We start from the raw sequence: 18,084 nt of genomic DNA on the forward strand, positions 1-18,084 counted from the left end.
AGTGTTTACAAACTCTAGTTTAATCATGTCAGGAATTCCTCATCAAAAGCTTTTTTCACAGAGCTGATCTTTGCACCTTTGCTCTCCTTCAGCAGATGGATATTTTTCTCTATTACTAAGATAATTAATTCAGTCAGAATCTAAGGGTTTCCACTCAGACTAAAAATCACATCAGTATATTGACATTTTGCCTCATAAGAACCTGAGCAGGTGCCTCCACTCCATTATTCAAGGCTGGACATTAGCTTCTTGTATATATGGAATTTCAGGCAAATATTTGAACAAATAAACATTAAGATTTGTACAGCACTAAGTTTCTTTGTTTTCCACAGAAGAAATGCAAAGTATTTTCATATTATAGCTACTTCTTCCAAATTGATCAAATCTATCATTACTAAGTGGTTATTTAGCATTTCAGAATGAATATATATTTCAAAAGCAAACACTTCATTGTGTTTAAATATACTTGCATTTATTTTTATGTTTTTATTAAGGGTAAGAAAAACCTCCCTTTTAAAGCTTCCTAACATTAAGCAAAATATTAGGAGATCTCTTCCAATCAGAATACAGTGACAGCAGAAAAGATTTAATTCATTTTCTTACGTACAGCTCTAAGCAGTCAAATCAACATTTGCTACAGAAAACCAGACTTGGATGGAAACCAGAAGATGGTTTGCATTCTTCGTCATTAAATGCAAAACCTCCTCTGCCTCTAAAACTCAAACCACAGCATTTCCTACCAGTCAAAACACTGCTAACAATCTATGTTCCATATTTAACCTGTTTGATACAAGATGACAAATTGATTAAAAAATATGTTATCTTCTAAAAGCTTGGGAGGAAGGAAGGAAGAAAAAAAAGACAATCAATGTACCTTTTAATAATGAAATTTACCTATATTTATATGTGTTATGAATTATGTAAATATATATACATCTTTGTATATTACAACTAAGTTCCAAGGAGTATCAAGACAACACATTTGGATCACTTGAATTACAATATATTTGTTAGAGTAACTGTATTGTCAAAATCTGTCATGTCAAATAGCTTGATCTCATCAATGTCTTCATATTCCTTTATATCCACCTCTCAATATACGAATCAGCACATCCTAAGGAGCACCTCCTGAATGAAAAAAATAAAAAAGGTTCTCTGTATGCTTTTTTCTCTTTATTTTCAAAGTCTTTTGAGAATAACCAAGGATACAGATAAAGGGATACTGATCACAGCAAGCACTGAAGCATGGGAAGTTATCTCAGTTGAATGACCACTTGCCCATATGGACCTGTATCCTCTTTTCAATTCCAGCAAGCAGTATATGCTTGAGGATGCAGCATAACAAACAGGAAAGTCTGAGGTTGGAAGGGACCGGTTAGGATCAAGTCCATGCAGTTGTCCAAACAGTCCATGAACTCCAGCAGCTCAGGGCCATAAAAAAATCCTTGGGCAGGCTTTTCCATGCCCGCCATCCTCTGGGGCAGATCCTTTCCCTAACCCCCACCTCCACAACCCCCCTCCCTGGCTCTCCCCTCACACAGCTCCACACTGTTCCCTCAGGTCCTGTCACTGCCACAGAGAGCAGAGCTCGGCCCCTTCACTCCCTGTGAGGAGCTGCAGATGCCATGAGGCCGCGCCTCAGCCCCCTCTGCTCTGGGCTGAGCAAACCCAACGATCACAGCCAATTCTCTTATGTCTTGCCCTCTAGAACCTTCACAAACTTTGTAGCACTCTATTAGACATCCTCTAATAGTTTTGTACTCTTCTTACACTGTGCTCTGGATTCAGGGATCTGAACCTGACTCCCTTCCTACTGTCTCAGGGCAACGGAGCCCAGCTCCCACCCCTTCGGAACAGAGGTCATCTACCACTTAGGACTCAGCTACTGTTCACAAGGGACCCGGCTATATTTCAGCCTTCAAAGGTCTCCTGAAACGCAACTACCACCAAGATCGGCACCTGTGGCAGCTCCACACAGACCCTGAAATATAGATTACATCCATTATGAGAACAAAAGTTCAGCAGCAGCAAATACACTTCTAGCAGGGAAGGGTCATTTAAACCACATGCTAACTAAGGTAAGGCTCAGTCCTTACCATCTTGCCAAAAAAAACCCTAAAAAACAATACAGACCAAAAATAAACAAAAAGTAACACACAAGATTAAAAAATACTGATGCTTTTCCTTTTCTTGACCCTTACTCAAGTGGATTCCAAGAAACACTGTCAATACAGTCTGTGCACACAGGGATAAGGCCAGTGGCTTACTACAACAGGTTCTTGAAAAAGAATTTTAGAAACGCGATTTTCAGGTTTTTCAACTCCTAGAGGGAGGTAAGATTTCAAGTGCTCTGAAGCAGATCCACTAAAATTGGAACAAGAAACTGAAGATCACAATGAGCAAAATACCTAAAGAGTTCAGTTCAGAGGACACAGAAGGTCTGAAGCATTACAATTTTTTTCCAAGTAAAATGATTGTTAGCTAAACCTAGTAAGAACTGAAGCTTGATAACAGGTACCAAGAAACTAAATGTCTGAACAGGGTTGGGCTAATTCTGGAGTGGTGAGGAGTGGCTGCAGCATCACTGCTGGTTAAGCTGGTATCCCATTACAAGGCCCCGATCCTAGGAACTATTCAAAATAAAATGTCCTATTCACATAATGCATCTTTAAGAATCAATAGTAATTTTCACACATGACCCCACAGAGAAAAGGGAAATACATTTTCTACTACTTTTTCAGTACTTCCACCAAAACAACTTGGAATGAATATGCAGCCATAAGTTAGAGAAAGCAGCACTGAGAGCATCATTACTGAAGCAAAGAAAATGATGTAGTGATAATTCTGGACAACTTAGGTAGACAAAAGGTACTTGGAAAAGAAACAGGAAGAGGAAAGGGTTGTTAATGTTTGACACAAAACATGATTTAATCAGTAAAACTGCAGGAAGAAACATGATCTTATATTTGCTGCAAGTCAGGTTAGCACAATGGAACATTTCTAGGAATACTTGTTAATCAACAATGAAAAAGCACTGCAGTTAAATATTTCCCAATTATCATGGCTTTAAGTATATTCGCCAGTAACTTAAAAATACAAGAAGAAAAAAAGAAGGTAAAATAGCGGAATGAGTATAGAGTAGCAATAAATAGTAATAGTATACCTTAATAATAAATATTTCTTGATAGGAAAAGATAAGGGAGAAACGATCTATACATATATGCATCACGGCAAAACCTGTCTTAAAATGGGAGTTAGGTAAAAATTCTGAAATACTAACTTGAGTATTGAACCTAGCCAGGAGTTCACTGCAAGAACACAAAGCATCTTTACCATCTCAGGTTTGCAGTTGTTTACTACAAGGGTACTTCTATTTCTTATACAGTCAGTAGCCTCTTACAACTAAGTTCAGGAAGACTAACATTACCAATTGCTGAAGGGCGTCCCAGATGTAAATGAAGCAGATAATTGAGCAATGGGTGGATTTAAAAGGTTGAAACCCATTCTCTTTTGAAACGTACTACAGGTTTCAGGCATGATACCTGTCTTGTGACATCCATACCCATCACAATTTGCAATTGCTGGGGAATGAGGAAGAACGTTCTGCATTTTTTTTCCCCCTGTCATAGCATGAGGAACCCAAGAGAGGAAGCTTCAATCTGAAAAAGCACAGGGTGCTATTTAAATTCACTGATACATCCGGCATAAACACTGTTGTGTTCTTCAACAATTAATCATTTCAAGAAATTGGAAAAGAGGGGGAACAGAGAACAAAATACCAAAACCAAATACATTTTGACCAAACCCTTGTGCCACGCAACTCTGAGGAGAATCAGCTTCTTAACTGTAATACAGACAGTATCAATTTTACAACTCTTGGGAAGATCCTCAACTGTTTCTTTATCAAGCAAAAGAAAACAGAAAAAAGCCTAACATTCAAATAAGGAAATTTAGCAACAACTAAGCTATCGCAACCCTTTTCTAAACTAGCAATCTCAAATCATCGTTGATGCCAAATTTGCAAGGATTTCAATAACATCTTACTGGAAGACAAATAATTCCTCTCTTTCTCCCTCTCTAAAACTAAGTAAAATGAAGTGTTTCTGAGTTATTTATTTGGACACGCATATTAAAAGATTAAGACTGATCATTTTGTTAGATAGACACATTTTAGAAAACAAGCTTCTGGGCACAATATTTTTTTTTAATACCAAAATTAAGGTATTAAAAGTAATTGAGGTTCTACAACCTCAATTGCTTAGAATTCAAATAGATGTGAGCTATTTAAATAGATAACCTAAGTGATGATCTGTAGAACACAGGAGGTAATCACATTTGCAAAAGGACAGTTGTGACAGATCTGCCTTACAAAAGGGACAGAGATGTGATCTGTCACCTGAACAATGTGGGTTATTTATAACATGTATCAAAAGTCAGTGTTTTTATCCAAACCCCAACTTTGAGAAGTAAATTTTGTTTTTAATATCACTTTTCAAAATGACTTCTGAAATAACATTTGCAAATCTCTCGAGGATAAGGGCTGAGGTGTCTGAGACAGCGTAATTATTATGGAGACAAAAAATACTCATCTACTGGCAGAGCAGTTTCATTGCAAATTATTTCACACTTCCCACTATGAACCATGGTTTGGGTTGTTCGCTGTTGTAACTGTTTTGACTCATGTTTTCTGCAGCAGATCTCTGCTCCAGGCAAAGTTATTTTTACAAACTGCAATGGTAAAAGTTTAATTTAGCTCCAAGGAGCAGCTGACAGAAAATTATCATTCCTATGCTCTCTTAAAAAGAGATTTCAATTTGTTTCACTGATAAACTTATATACCCTTAAACTTTGAGGTAAGAAGTTGAGGCCACCAGCTCACAGATTTTATAATATCCTACAACTAAGAAACAGAAACAAAACACATATCACAAGATTCCTGTCAGACAGACTTCAGAAACAGTGTGCAGAAAATCATTTTAATGATGGTATAGGTCTGCCTGAGAGTTCCAGAAAGGTTTGGAGGTTTTTCAGTTTGTTTTCTTATTTCTGCCCCAATTCTTTTCCTTTTCTAGTCATTTTGTTCCACATTTTCAGTGAAATATAATCCATACACTAATCATCTTGAGTAAGACAGATCTGTGATTGCTGAGCAACAAGCACAGTTTGAAGTTTGATATTCCCATTCAACAGGTAGAAGTGTTGGGAAGCATTCTGCTTCTAAGCTTGAGCATCTGTTTCAGAGAACTGGGGATGCTACAATGCTCTATAAAGCAGGTAATAACTGGCCAAAAGCAGTTACCTCCATAATCTATTCACTATATAGTTGACAGAGATCTAGATGTTAACAGGATCCAAGACACATAATTCACAGGCTAGACACCAAAATCTAGTTTTATTTCTTCCACCTTTCCCTGGATATACTTTATTTCTCACTTTATACAAACTTCTAACATCAGTTAGCTGACATTTTGGGAAACAGCGTGTTATTCCCACAAATGAAGTATTTTCTCAATTCTAGAAGGCATTAGAGAAAGTTTGTGCTTTCACTTGCTGGGTTACAAGGCATAGAAGTCCTAAGATGTGGATCACAAGCTAGAGTTTCTTTTGCTGCTAGCTGAGAACATTCTTCAGATTTTTAAGTACATCCTCAAAGCACTGTAAAAGCAGAAGGACAAATGATACCATATATGTTACACTTTCACAGGCCAGCAATTGCAAAATATTAGGGTCAGGTAAGTGCAGTTTTTTTAAAAAGCGTGCAGATCCATTTCATAAATTTATATGATGCACTTGGCATTTATAGATCCCCTCATAACCTAAACTTCTAAACTGGAAAATTTTTAACAACGCCATAAGCTTTATCCTTAAAGAGTTTTCTGTATTAAGTCATTTTGTATTCCTAGAACTGCAGACATGCTCAGCCTCTCCCCTGCTTACTCTGGCCTACACTCTTCAAATTCCCATCCAATTAGGAAAATTGTTGAGCCCCCTTTTCTCCTTATAAAGCCATAGAACAGTTAGGAAATGAAAAGATACCCCAGTAGGAAACTATTCTAGATTGCTAATGCTTAAAAGCTCCACAGGCATCTGAATAATGCAATAAACTTGTCTGCTTTACAAAATGAATAAGCAGCCCCTGAAGAAATACAACCCTTCTATAAAAAAATATGAAGAATCCTATCTCAAGTTATGACCCTAACAGTCTTCATAGAAAACCTGATGACAAATATTAATTCAAATAGGAGTGACCTTAGTAACTGCAGGATGAGAATGTATTATCTTCACTCATCCACTGATCCTACCCATATGTTGGTATACTATAACCTGGAAGCTTGCACTACACTTAACTGCTCAAACTCCTCTAGAAGCAGAGTCCAGAACACACTTGAAGAGGATCATCCCCTCGTTCTGTAAAATAAAAACTGCAGCACAAAAAGATGACAGACTGCTGCTTTCTCCAAGAGAAACTGTGAAGTGTTTGATGGTACATATTCATGAGAAATTCAGAGATCTACATCTTATTCTGGTGCAATTCTATCTGCAGAACTTTTGTTATTTAAGATGCAGGAGGAAAAATCCACAGACCGTATGATTCTAATATTCTGTTACAAGCATTCTTAGATTTCAGGTAGTGTTTGTGTGCAGTGAGGAAGCAGGACTGGGAATAATCTGCACCCACCTATTGTATGAGCAGATCACTAGCATTCCAAATTGTTAACTAAATTCTACTCCATCCCTAAGATGCTGTATGTCTATTTGAAATAAATGACACCTAGAAGTGAAAATACACCCATCTTTATTTATTCATTTTTATTTATACTGAGGCAGATACTGAATACTTTATATAACTTGAAAATCTTAAATACAGAAGACTAACATTTTAGACACACATTTTATCAATTTGTCACAGTTGTTGTCATGCCAATTAGTTCATGCTAAGGGAGGAAACAAAGAAAAAACATCAAAAATAATTGCATTCATCTCCACAGACACTGAACACCATGCTTTACACAAAAGTCTGCTAGAAAAAAAAAAAGGTAAAGTACAATTAGGAATCACTGACATTCAAAACAGTGTTTTGGTTATTTTTTGTTTTGTTTAAATAATTGTCATATGAATTTAAATCAATTTCCACCATACATTTTGCTTACCATTTCCACGCCATACTTCAGCCAGGTGGCAACTTCCTTCTCCAGGCTCCTTGCAGAACTCCACTACATCACGACAGGTTGTTTCTGGTGTAATTGGAACTTCCGTCAAAATCTGCTCGTTGTTACTCAGAAACACAGTTAATATCATCTGAAAGAAAAAAAAAAAAGAGCAGAATATTCAAAATCATGACTAGAATATGGGTAGAACAAAGCACAAATCAAACACAGGGACAGAAAGTCACATCTTGTGAAGAGCTGCAGCTGCTTAGTTACCTGCCAGAGCTAAAACCACTGAGAAATGAGAGGTTTTCCCAGTTTTCTTCAGCTCCCACCCCCAGCTTGCTGTGTTGATCAGATATGTGCAACCTCGTAGCAGAAGCACTAAGCTTGCTTTCTTCATTCAAATCTATAACAAAGGACAACTTTCCCTCTAGTAACTGCTGTCAGAAACTTTCCAATTGGAAAGTTGCCACCTTAAGAATATTCCAGATGACTTGACGTCAAAGAAAACAGAAAGAAGAAAAAGTAGAAAGAACTCTGGAAGGCAAAAGTCTAGTTCTAAGAGATACTACTACCCTAAGCTGAAATAAATTTCTATTCAAATTCCTTTCTTCTTAAATAAATGTGCACACAAACACATCCAGAGCTATTCCTATCCTTCTTCATCTCAGTAGATGTGTCCTGCTGCAACATCAAGCACTCAAAAAACTGCACTTATCAGCTTACCCCCAAGCTTCACATGTATTATGACATGATTGTTAATAATACATTCATTTGCTACATGAGATTTTCCCAGGGCAGTGGGCACAGCCCTGAGCTGCTGGAGTTCAAGAATCATTTGGAATACACTCTCAGCCATAGGGACCAAGCTTTGAGTGGCCCTGTGTGGAGCCAGGATTTGGAATCGGTGATCCTTGTGTGTCCCTTCCCACTCAGAACATTCTGTGATTCTATGTTTCTACACATTTCCCCTGCTAAAGACCTCTGCCTCATATAATGTTCTTAATGGATTTGTTTTGTAGGCCCTCGTGGCATTAACTGCAAAGGGTTGGAAATGTGTTTTCAACAGCTGAGGGGCTTGTAAGAAAATAAAAATCCAAGAAACAGAAGTCCTAATATAGGGATTCTGAAGAGATTCATTTTTTCCCTGAATGAGAGTGGTCTGAGTACCAGCTAAGGTTGTATTTGGAAGCAGCTATTTGTATGTCAGACTAAATCCTCAAAGAGATACCCAACCTTCAGCTCTTGCTCAAAATTTCACATCAACTCCTCTCCCTCACACCTCAATTTCCAATCAGTAAGCAAGTCACAATACTGTTCTGTAAACTTACAGCAATGGAAGACAGATAAAGCAAGATTTCAAAGATGTGACTTTGATAATGGATGTCCCTAAAGAATATGAGCAAATTACTGACTTTGTCTTCAGAAACAGTACTCAGATCTTTCTAATAAATAAAATTTAGCATCATGTATTGAACTACAAAGATTAAACCTAATCATTTAGCAGCTCTTCATTAAATGAGCACTTCACTTCACTAGAGTTGTGTTTCAATTTGCACAGATCTTACATATTTGTAAGATCTTTCATTTCTGAAACCTGTACCAAACTGGAGGTCTGCATTACTAACAGCTACACACTGAGCAAAAGCAGTCTATCCCAGCACTCTGACTATTTCAGAAATGCGACAAATTCCAAGGAATTTGGATGTCTCCACTTCTCAGTTTCCCCGTCAGACCTTCAGGCTATTTTAGCCCACATTTCTACGCTCTCTCAGCCTGCCAAGCTTGTACTTATCCTCAAGTTTTCAAATTATCTCCATTTCCATGCAAAGAGCAGCCCTCCGGGGCTGTAAATATACTAGCACTCACCCTTGAGTTTCTTCAACAGTAATATTAAAGTGAGCTACAGTAGATAGGATACAACAGCAGATAATGAAGATGTCTGTAACCAACTGTTGTTTACAGCTCACAATGTTATTTTTCCTCATACACAAAGAGTCGGGGCAGCCAGAACTCAGTGGATGTGGAACCTTTTACAGAATATATATCTGATACGGAATCCAGTAGTGGAATTTTACCTAGTATTTAAGAGGAAAGAGTCCTATATGAACATAAAACTTACAAGGAACCTTAAGAGGTCATCTGATCCAGTCTCTTGCCTCAGGCAGGATCAGCTACACTGAAATTATCCTGCAGAGATGCTTGTTTAACCTGTTCTGAAGAACCTTTCATGATGGAAATTCCACAGCTTCCTTGAACCATCCACCCCAGAAGTCCAAGACTGTGGTTGTAAGGAAAAGCTCCATAAAGCCTGGTCAAAACTTTACACTGCTTAACTTGAATCTTCTCCTAGCCTCAGACATTGTCATCCAAGATTGATTTTAGATGTCAGTACTAGTACTCTGCTTTCTCCAAGGCACGATATCACTCAATATCATCTGCAAGACAACCAGGAAAGGTGGCTTGCTAACAAAGAGACAAGGTTCTGTAGCCAGCTGTTCTCATGCTGCTCCCAAGCAAAGTTGTTAAAGTAAGGATTTATTTATTTTTAACAGGTTGTCAGAGTAACAGCATGGGAACTGAAACACTGTGCTGTGAAACAGATGGCCTGAAACAAAAGGAAGACTCAAAATATTGAGAATTATTAACATCTCACAACATTAATTAGACTTTCAAGTCAGAGTCATAGCTCTCCCTAGTTGTGGTGGAGATGGAATAATAAAAGGTAATTCATAAGGAAAAAACAGAAAGGAGTGCTGATGGAACGAGTGCTGATGGAACCTTGAAATTTGCTGCTGAAGAATATGAGCAAGGCATACTTGTGAAATACACAGTACACCCACTGACGTAAACTCATTTTATGAAAAAAACGTTCTTACCCAAGGATCAGAATGCAGAGAACTGGTAATTCCTTTGATTTCTCATTTTAAATAGATTCCAAATGGCAACAATTGTGAAAACCCATGTTCTTAAAAATGAGTTCATCATCATATCAGCAATCCAGTTCAACCATCAAAAATCTTAATGTGTGGACACAGCAGGATGCAACAGGATCTACCCACGACTTGTGACTATGTCACTGCAGTGCTTCTGTGCTGTATTTTGTTTCTACAGAATATATACTGAGCTTCAAAATCTTGCACTTGCCTTCTCAGTATACAGATGCCACCTGTCTGCTACTCCTCCTTCCAAACCAATGTCTTTATTCCAATTTCCAATTCCTGCTTCTATTTACTCTTCCCCACTTCTAGTATAACCCTTCATGGTTCAGTTCTATTCCATGGCAGGTAAACTCTACCAACATCACAATCTGCCCTGTTACCTCACTCATTTCTCAGCTTACCAAGAACTTTCCACTCAGCTGAAATCTTTACCCAGACATATTTACACATATGCTCTTCATCAGCTGTCTCCATTTCTCCAGTTCCAGTTTTCATCTCCCATACCACTCTGTAGCTACATTTAATCACTCCTGCCATTTCTCAAGGAGCAGAAGAGAGGGATAAATTCATAAGATCTTTTTCCTTGCTTCCTACCTCCTCTCTTTCCACAGCTGGATAATGTTGCCCACAAGCTTCACCAAGCATTTTCCATAGAGACTGCAATTTTATCTTTCTAGACCTCATTTCTTACTGATGACTCCAAAATCATAACCATCCCCAGTTAATTCTTGTGAATGCCTGACTACCAGTTTGAGTTCTATATGGCTGGCACACAGCCCTTAGATTTCATACTCGTCATAACAGAGACCCAACATTAGAAGTTGTAATACAGGTATCTTTGACACCAATCATTTTGTCAGTTTTGTGTCCCAGACCCATCTCTAGTTCATCTGTGCACCACATAAGGTATAGACAGCATTTTCAATCAGCTGATCCAGCTCATGCTCTCAGAACTTGGAAACACACCTATCAGTTTCTCAAAATTTCACTGGCGTGTTTGTTGTTTTTTTTCTTAAACTGAGTAAAATCTATTTTTCAAGCCTATGGTTTCAACCACACCATCTTTCTGTATCTGTCCTGTTAAGCACAATTTATTGCACTTCCCTTTTCCACTGTGACACGGAGTCTCCTTCCCTATCGTTTTTCACTCAATACTAAGTAATTGATGCTGAAGTGGTCCTTTACACCAGCTTCTGCTCTGCACGTAGTGAAAGATGTCCCTAGGCTATCTTCTGTGCTGTTTATTGTGCTTATATGCACCTAAAATTTACCCTTTTCCACAAACAACTTCCTTTGTCATTCTGGTTACAAAATAGACAAGCTACAATGAGCTGAAAAAAAGCTACTAAACAGGCAGATGCAACTCGTTTTGCCTATTTAGACTCCTCCAGCTGATCAGTTCAACTCTCACTAATGCTACTATTTATCATTGGGAAAAAAAACATATAAGAACTACACAAAACTAAAAAGTTACAGCTGATACGTAGTTTTGGAATTGCTTAGAGAGTTAAGAACTTCCAACTTCATTCAAAGCCTTTCCTCATCCCTTTTCCTGCAGTCTTACAAATAAAGAAAGAAATAACATCCAGCCACAGCCAAAAAGCCAAAACCCAATGCTTTTGATCTTCAGCTACTATCTCAAATTATGAAGGACAGGTATATATTTGGATTCTCTTTGACAAGTATTTTCATAGAGATAACACATACATCTTGCTCAAACAATCCCTGTATTACCCCAAGATAAAAAAACACCGATGCTTGAATAGAATTAAACCCCACCGCCTAAACTAGGACATAAAATCCCTCAATTGCCTTATGCCCAGGATAATTTACTAACAAGGATAATGCAGTACGCTGTGGCATTCCAGGCTAATATAATTCAGTATAAGCACACATCTCCTGATACCCTGCTCTCTGAAAATTGATTTAAGCTATCAGAAAAGTGCTAAGGGGTAAAAAACCATCCCTTTGGTGACAAGCTAGTAATCCACAACCCTGCACAAAAAATGTTATCAATCACTTCATGCAAGTTTGTTTGCATGGAATTCATGCCACTACATAAATCTTACATTGGTTAAAGCTGTAGTAATTCTAGTTGCACATTTCAAGCTCCAAGACCGAATTGAATTTTCCTTGCAATACATACACTGCCCCTTTTTCAGAATGTAGACTTGATTAGGGGAAGCTTTAAGCAATTATATTTTGAAAGAAACCAAACTACAAAGTTAAAAACACAAAACTGTTTTAATTAAGACTATGTAAAGATGTATTCTTGAGTAATTTTTTTTTTTACTGTGACATTTTGGAACAAACAAATCCCCAGTAAATCTCTAACGTTGGTTAGCATATGTAAGTCTCAGAAAAGCAGTAAGATTCAACCATCCCACTTTCATGTACTCAGGAGGAATCTTTGAAGCAAGGCTAACAAACAAGTTATTCACCAGCATGCTTAGAATGAAACTACGCTTTTTAACTGTAGATTTCCTGCATTGTATTTGTGATATTTCATATAAAAGTATCAAGCACATTTCTATTCCTCATGCATTTATCATTTCTTCTTTTCAGCATCTTTCCCCCCATTCTTGTGTATGGGGTGAGAAATAAACAAGTACAATTTCATATTTCTGAATACATTTCCTCACAACTACCTGCACCAAACAGTCCAGGCCAAAGTTTAGCACTCAGTCATGGTTGTTGACTGCATTGGTACAATGCACAGAAGCAGTGTAACCAGTACAGGCTTGTAGAATACAAAAAGGAGTAAAGCTTTCCACCAGACTGCATACTTTGCAAAACCAATACCATGATTCTTCATGCATTCTTTTTAAATCTGAAGACAACTGCTTCCCAATGACCTGCAAGAGTCACAACACTGGTAGCAGGTCTCTGATGCTAAAAACATCAGATCATTCTTCTTCACGCTGTTAAGAAGCATTAAATGCACACATTTCATTGTTGATAAACGTAAGCATTCATAAGAATACTCAAAAACAAAAACCTAATATTTCCCTTGGAATACATTTTTTACTTTGATCAAATCTGAAAATTTATGTTTCATAAACATATTTATTTGAACTAACTTCACAAAAGCCCTTTTTACACAGGCTCACAACCTGCTTGTTTTTCTTCCAGTGATGACAAAACATTTGCTTTGACATCCACCTCTGGAGGCATTTGCACAAGACAATCTGACTACAGAAAACGTAGCAAGAAGGTAACAACAGTTTTGTCAGCCAAGACTTGTAGCCAGAAACTAAGCAACGGAGGATAAAATCCCTTCTTTTGGTAGAGCACAGCAATCGCTTTTTAAAAAATGACTTAATTTCTATTATAGAAACGCAGTCATTATACATTAAAAGAATTAAAAGAGATCTTCCCTCGGTTCTGTCATGCCCACACACATGCAATGGCTTAAAGAAGGGAGGAAAAAACACACAGATGTTTTCTCTCAGGACTTTCACAACTGTTACTTTTGTCCTCTTCAGAAAATAAGCTCTGTCAGCCAGCATTCCACAGGATTTAGACCATTTCAAAAACCTACACCTGCTTGCTCTTTATTTGCTCTTTGTTACTGAAAGAGAAGACGCTACGGAACCAAGGGCAGATTCAGAATGTAAAGCCCCTTATTCCAAATAAGGCAGGCTTCTGGGACAGCAGAGAAACAAGCCAGCAGTTCGGCTAGAGGAAGGAAAGAGCAACATCATCAAGTATTTAAATACATCCAAGCAAGGCAGGTCTGTGGATTATAATGAAAGGTATAGTAGTAGCTGGCTGGAAGGCTTCCAGAGCTCCAGGAAAACAAAACCTGGTGAAACAACAGCAATTTAGAAGTTCACTTGTGTAAACACACGAACAGCCCATGGACTCCAAAGGACATTCAGAACCCACTTGGTTCTATCAGAAGCCACGGCGCTAAGCCTCCGCCAGCTCTGCAGGCTTTATCTTTGCAGAAGCTGTTTGCTGTTTGTCACAACATTGGAATGCCGCCTTTTAGATTCAGAATGTTCCTTTGAAAGCCAGCAGCAGTTGGGATTTTGATAAATTAGTTAAAAAGAGGGGCAATAAGCATGTGGCTACAGAAGAGAAAATGGCTATAGCTGGAAAGGGGCAAGTTAAAGGGCTAAGAGTTTGCACTACAAACAAAACAATTTAATTTAAAAGGAAATCTGTCCAAGTGCAATATTTAACATTGGAAGCTAAAAGGAACACAGCCTGAAGTTAGAGAAATATATAAAACATGCCTCTTGTGATGTTTTATAGTGGAAAATGTAATTTGGCACTCGCTACAGAATGAGTTCAACATCCCTGCATCATTATCTGTTGGCTTGATTCCTAAATTGCTACATCTGGAGGAACAGCAAGAGATCTTGTTGCTCTTTGATGCAAATAATTCCACAAAAGGACTGCCAAGGCACAAGTTACAGCATAAGAGACTTCAGAGCACAGTGATAACTTAAGGTATGCCAACAAGTTCTTGCCAAGCACATTCTGTCATTAGCTAACTGAGTTCAAATGAAGAGATTTTTATTTTTTCCAGAGCAAGGCTTTGAAATTTCACACTATCCCACTCCAGGCCACGTGCTATCTTTCAGTGCGTAAAACCACCACTATTAAAAGCAGAAGGCAGAAACCTGGAAGGCTCTGTGTGCTCATCAGTTGATACTGGACTTCCTAAGCCCCTCACAGAAGTCATGACAGTTCAAAGAAAGTACTCTCACCTTGCTAAATTATCATGCTCCGATTTGTAATAGGACTACTGAACATGAGTCCTTGCCGTCTATCAATGGTGAACAGAAGCAAACTCCAAGACTTCTTCAGAACATTCTAGGATACCTGCTGGCCTTGCTGAAGCTACTCAATTTCTGTTCTACAATACTTTTTGTCTGTATGTCTTTGTATGACAAAGCTCATTTGTTACCGCCTGCCTAATTTCAATGAAATTTATCTACAGCTCCAGGAGGTAAACAAATAAATAAATAAATCAGCCGGCACATCAATTTTGTTCTGATTAGAAAGAAAAATAAATTGCTCATCTATTTAGGAAACCAGCAAATGCCTGCTACATCTAAGCACATTTACAATCGTTTGGGCTTCTTAATGGGAACTCCTCGAAAATGCACGATGCTCCCGTTTCCACTGTACTTCACATCTCCAGCCCAGCTACCTCCAAATCAAATGGTTCAAAGTTAAGTGGGGAACGCAGGATGAACTGAGGCCCTAAAACTCCTGTGGAAAAGAAGGGAGGAATCCCTGCAGCATGGCAGCCACATCTCATTCAACTCCACGTTCATGTTGAGAGCTGTAAGTCTTTCCAATCTGTCACGATAACCCGTACATCATACATTAGAAGCACAAACAGCTTGAATCAACAGTCCTACAACATTAACTGCCTATTTCATTTACTCAGCTGGAGAGACAGAAACAATGCATTTAAAAACACTGTTAAATATTTTGCTTTCCAAACCATGTTACTAAAGAACAATATAACTCCAGTTCCTGTAAGATTTGCAGTAAACTCTGGTGAACTTACAACAAATTAGGAACAAAACCAAATTAATCCACGGTGACTCACATTCATAGATCATTTTATTTAATAAAGAATCTCAGCTTTCCATTTGAACCAGAAGAAAGCTAAAAAATGTTAAAGAAAAAGGAGTCTTTAACTTTCTTGGGAGGTAGGAGGTATGGGGGGAAGCCTTATTTAAGATTTCTGCATTTTGAGATTAGCAGCACTTGAGTTTCCTTTAAAAGACAACTCAGGACAACACAAGGCAAAGCTGAAGAAGAACAAAGTTAAGCACGTTGAAGGAACACTTGCACCTTGAAAACCAGCATGTAACAGAAGAGTCCCACAGAATTTGTATCACGGAATGGAGCGTTCTCAAATTATTAAAAACATTTTGGCCAAGGCGAGGGAAAGGGAGGTGCTGATGTTTCTACAATCTTGTGTTTGACCTTGTCAAAAGCGACTGCAAAGTCATCCAAAAAGCAATGAATTCCAGAAAAGCTTGTCTCCTATGCAGCTGTCCCATCAATCTCATCAGATAATTACAAAATAACAGCTATGTATTTGTGCTTTTTCATTTAATAAGTTTGCTAATAAATAAATCCATACCAGAAGACAAAGCTGACCGAGTGGAGGAAAAAACAAAAAGAAAGGATCTTTAGGAGAGACATTTGTCTTCTGTCAGTTAATAAAGGCAGCTTGTGGCCAACCCAACAACACTTTCCATTTTAAAAACATCTATGAAACCTACAGACTCACACCCATTCATAGAGTTACAATCAGAAGCAGCACTCCTCTCTTCTTTTCCATATTGCACAGTGAGAACAAACTGCCACGGCTTTCTTCCATTAACAAAATACTGACTGTTTCACAGATCGCTCGCAGGAATACCAGCCATTCAATCTGTGATGTAACGTTATCTGGCTTGGCAAAAACGTAAGAAGTGAAAGAAGAACATACCCCTTGGGATTCAACGGGCAGTCTGCAGAATTCTCCTTCCATCATCAGAGTAGAAATTGCACAGAATAGAAACGAACTCTTTTAAATTCTCAACTTCAGTATTTGCGTGGAAGGTTTAAAAATTAAGAGCTGCTCTATTTTGCTGTCAGACACCCACTTTGGCTGAATCAAACAAATAAAAACAAGCATGCAAGGGTTCCCTTCCTCCCCCTGCCCACAAACTCCAACTGAGCTTATTACTAGGTAAAGTTTTATAAACTTAGATATTTGTTACACAAAAGAAAGCCATCAAGGAAAGATTGCACTTACAAACACTCCAATCCATGAGAAGAAATCAGTGCTCAGCTCTTTGTGATTTCTTCTAAAACCCAATTTCACAGCAAATAACAAAAAGCAAAGTAATCCCACCTTCTTTTTTATAACTCTGTCCCTTGTCCAGTTTTTAGAGTTACATCCAGTCTTTTCCGGTAGCCAGGATCTCTCTTTTGATGTTTTTATAATATTCTGAAGAACCATTCTTAAAATATTCTTCATGTCAAAGTTACAGCAGTGATTAAATATATTGTGCAGAGCTAAAACCTAGAACAGTTCCTGTGCAACAGCTACAGTGAAAACTACTTAAATGGAGTATTTTTGGTCTGCTGGCATACGAATTCAAGCAGCAATGACGAGCAGTGATAAGATGTTCCAAAGAAACAAGACAGGCCACAGTTGTGACAGGAACAAGATAGGCGAGATCAAGTTTCCCCTAATTAGGCAAGGTTGCAGTAGGGGAGTTCTGCTATCCTCTCATTGTGCAATAGTCATCTTTGTTTAATATCATAATGACAAACATTAAATATTCATCTTAAATAAATTTACATATAAGGCTCTGTCTGTCTCAGAAGAGACAAGTGATTTCTCTGCTGCAGAGGGCAATGAGATGAGCAAAAGTTCCAAGAGCAAATGATTCCAACTCTCAAACTCTCCAAGTCTCCCAGAGACGTTTCCACAGTACATTTCCTTAAATCAGCAAAATGATTTTAGAAGACCAATCAGCTTAAAGAAAACAACAGAACCCACCACACACTTAAACTATAGTATTTTTAGGCATAAGTACTGCGCCATTCTTGGCAAACTCTTTCTTCTTGCTGGACGTAATTCAAGCAGCAGAGAATACAAAATGGTAAACTGTGGTTCTGACTGCCTCTTCATGTCAAGGGACACGGAGTGTTTATCATCATTCCTGTCAACACCGCTCAGGATCCAGAGTGGGGGACAGCAAGATGGCACCAACTTAGCTCTTACTGTGCAATTGCACGAGCAAAGCATATTCCTCAGCCCAATCCATTCCCTTAATAGAGAAAATGAATAGAAGGAGTAAGCAAGTGATCCGAGGGGGGGGGAGGGACCAAAACAAAAAAAAAAACCACACAAGCAAGAGAACTTAAACAACCCATCTCTCTTCCAGCAGATATGTTACATTTTCTGAGCAGCACCTCAGACATTAACTGCAGGAAGGGAAGAGCAATGGATTCTCAGCTCA

The 18,084-nt window shown here is 38.2% G+C and overlaps 1 protein-coding gene across 6 annotated transcripts in view; it reads right to left on the reverse strand.

Annotated features, from left to right (window-relative positions):
- PPP1R13B (protein phosphatase 1 regulatory subunit 13B) overlaps positions 1-18,084 on the reverse strand; it is a 62,368-nt gene that overhangs the window by 34,264 nt on the left and 10,020 nt on the right. For 2 of the 6 annotated variants that reach the window (XM_048949497.1, XM_048949496.1), the window contains exons 1-2: positions 16,968-17,195; positions 7,152-7,299 (exon numbers count right to left, since the gene is read on the reverse strand). In XM_048949497.1, coding sequence (XP_048805454.1) covers positions 7,152-7,299; positions 16,968-17,093 — 274 coding nt within the window. In that variant the 5' untranslated portion in view covers positions 17,094-17,195. Of the gene's footprint in view, positions 1-7,151; positions 7,300-16,967; positions 17,196-18,084 lie in introns of those variants that run through there. The other 4 variants (XM_048949502.1, XM_048949501.1, XM_048949498.1 and 1 more) reach the window with 3 other exon arrangements.

The sequence above is a fragment of the Lagopus muta genome, chromosome 6 (genome assembly GCF_023343835.1).
Source record: "Lagopus muta isolate bLagMut1 chromosome 6, bLagMut1 primary, whole genome shotgun sequence".
Classification (NCBI taxonomy): Eukaryota; Metazoa; Chordata; class Aves; order Galliformes; family Phasianidae; genus Lagopus; species Lagopus muta.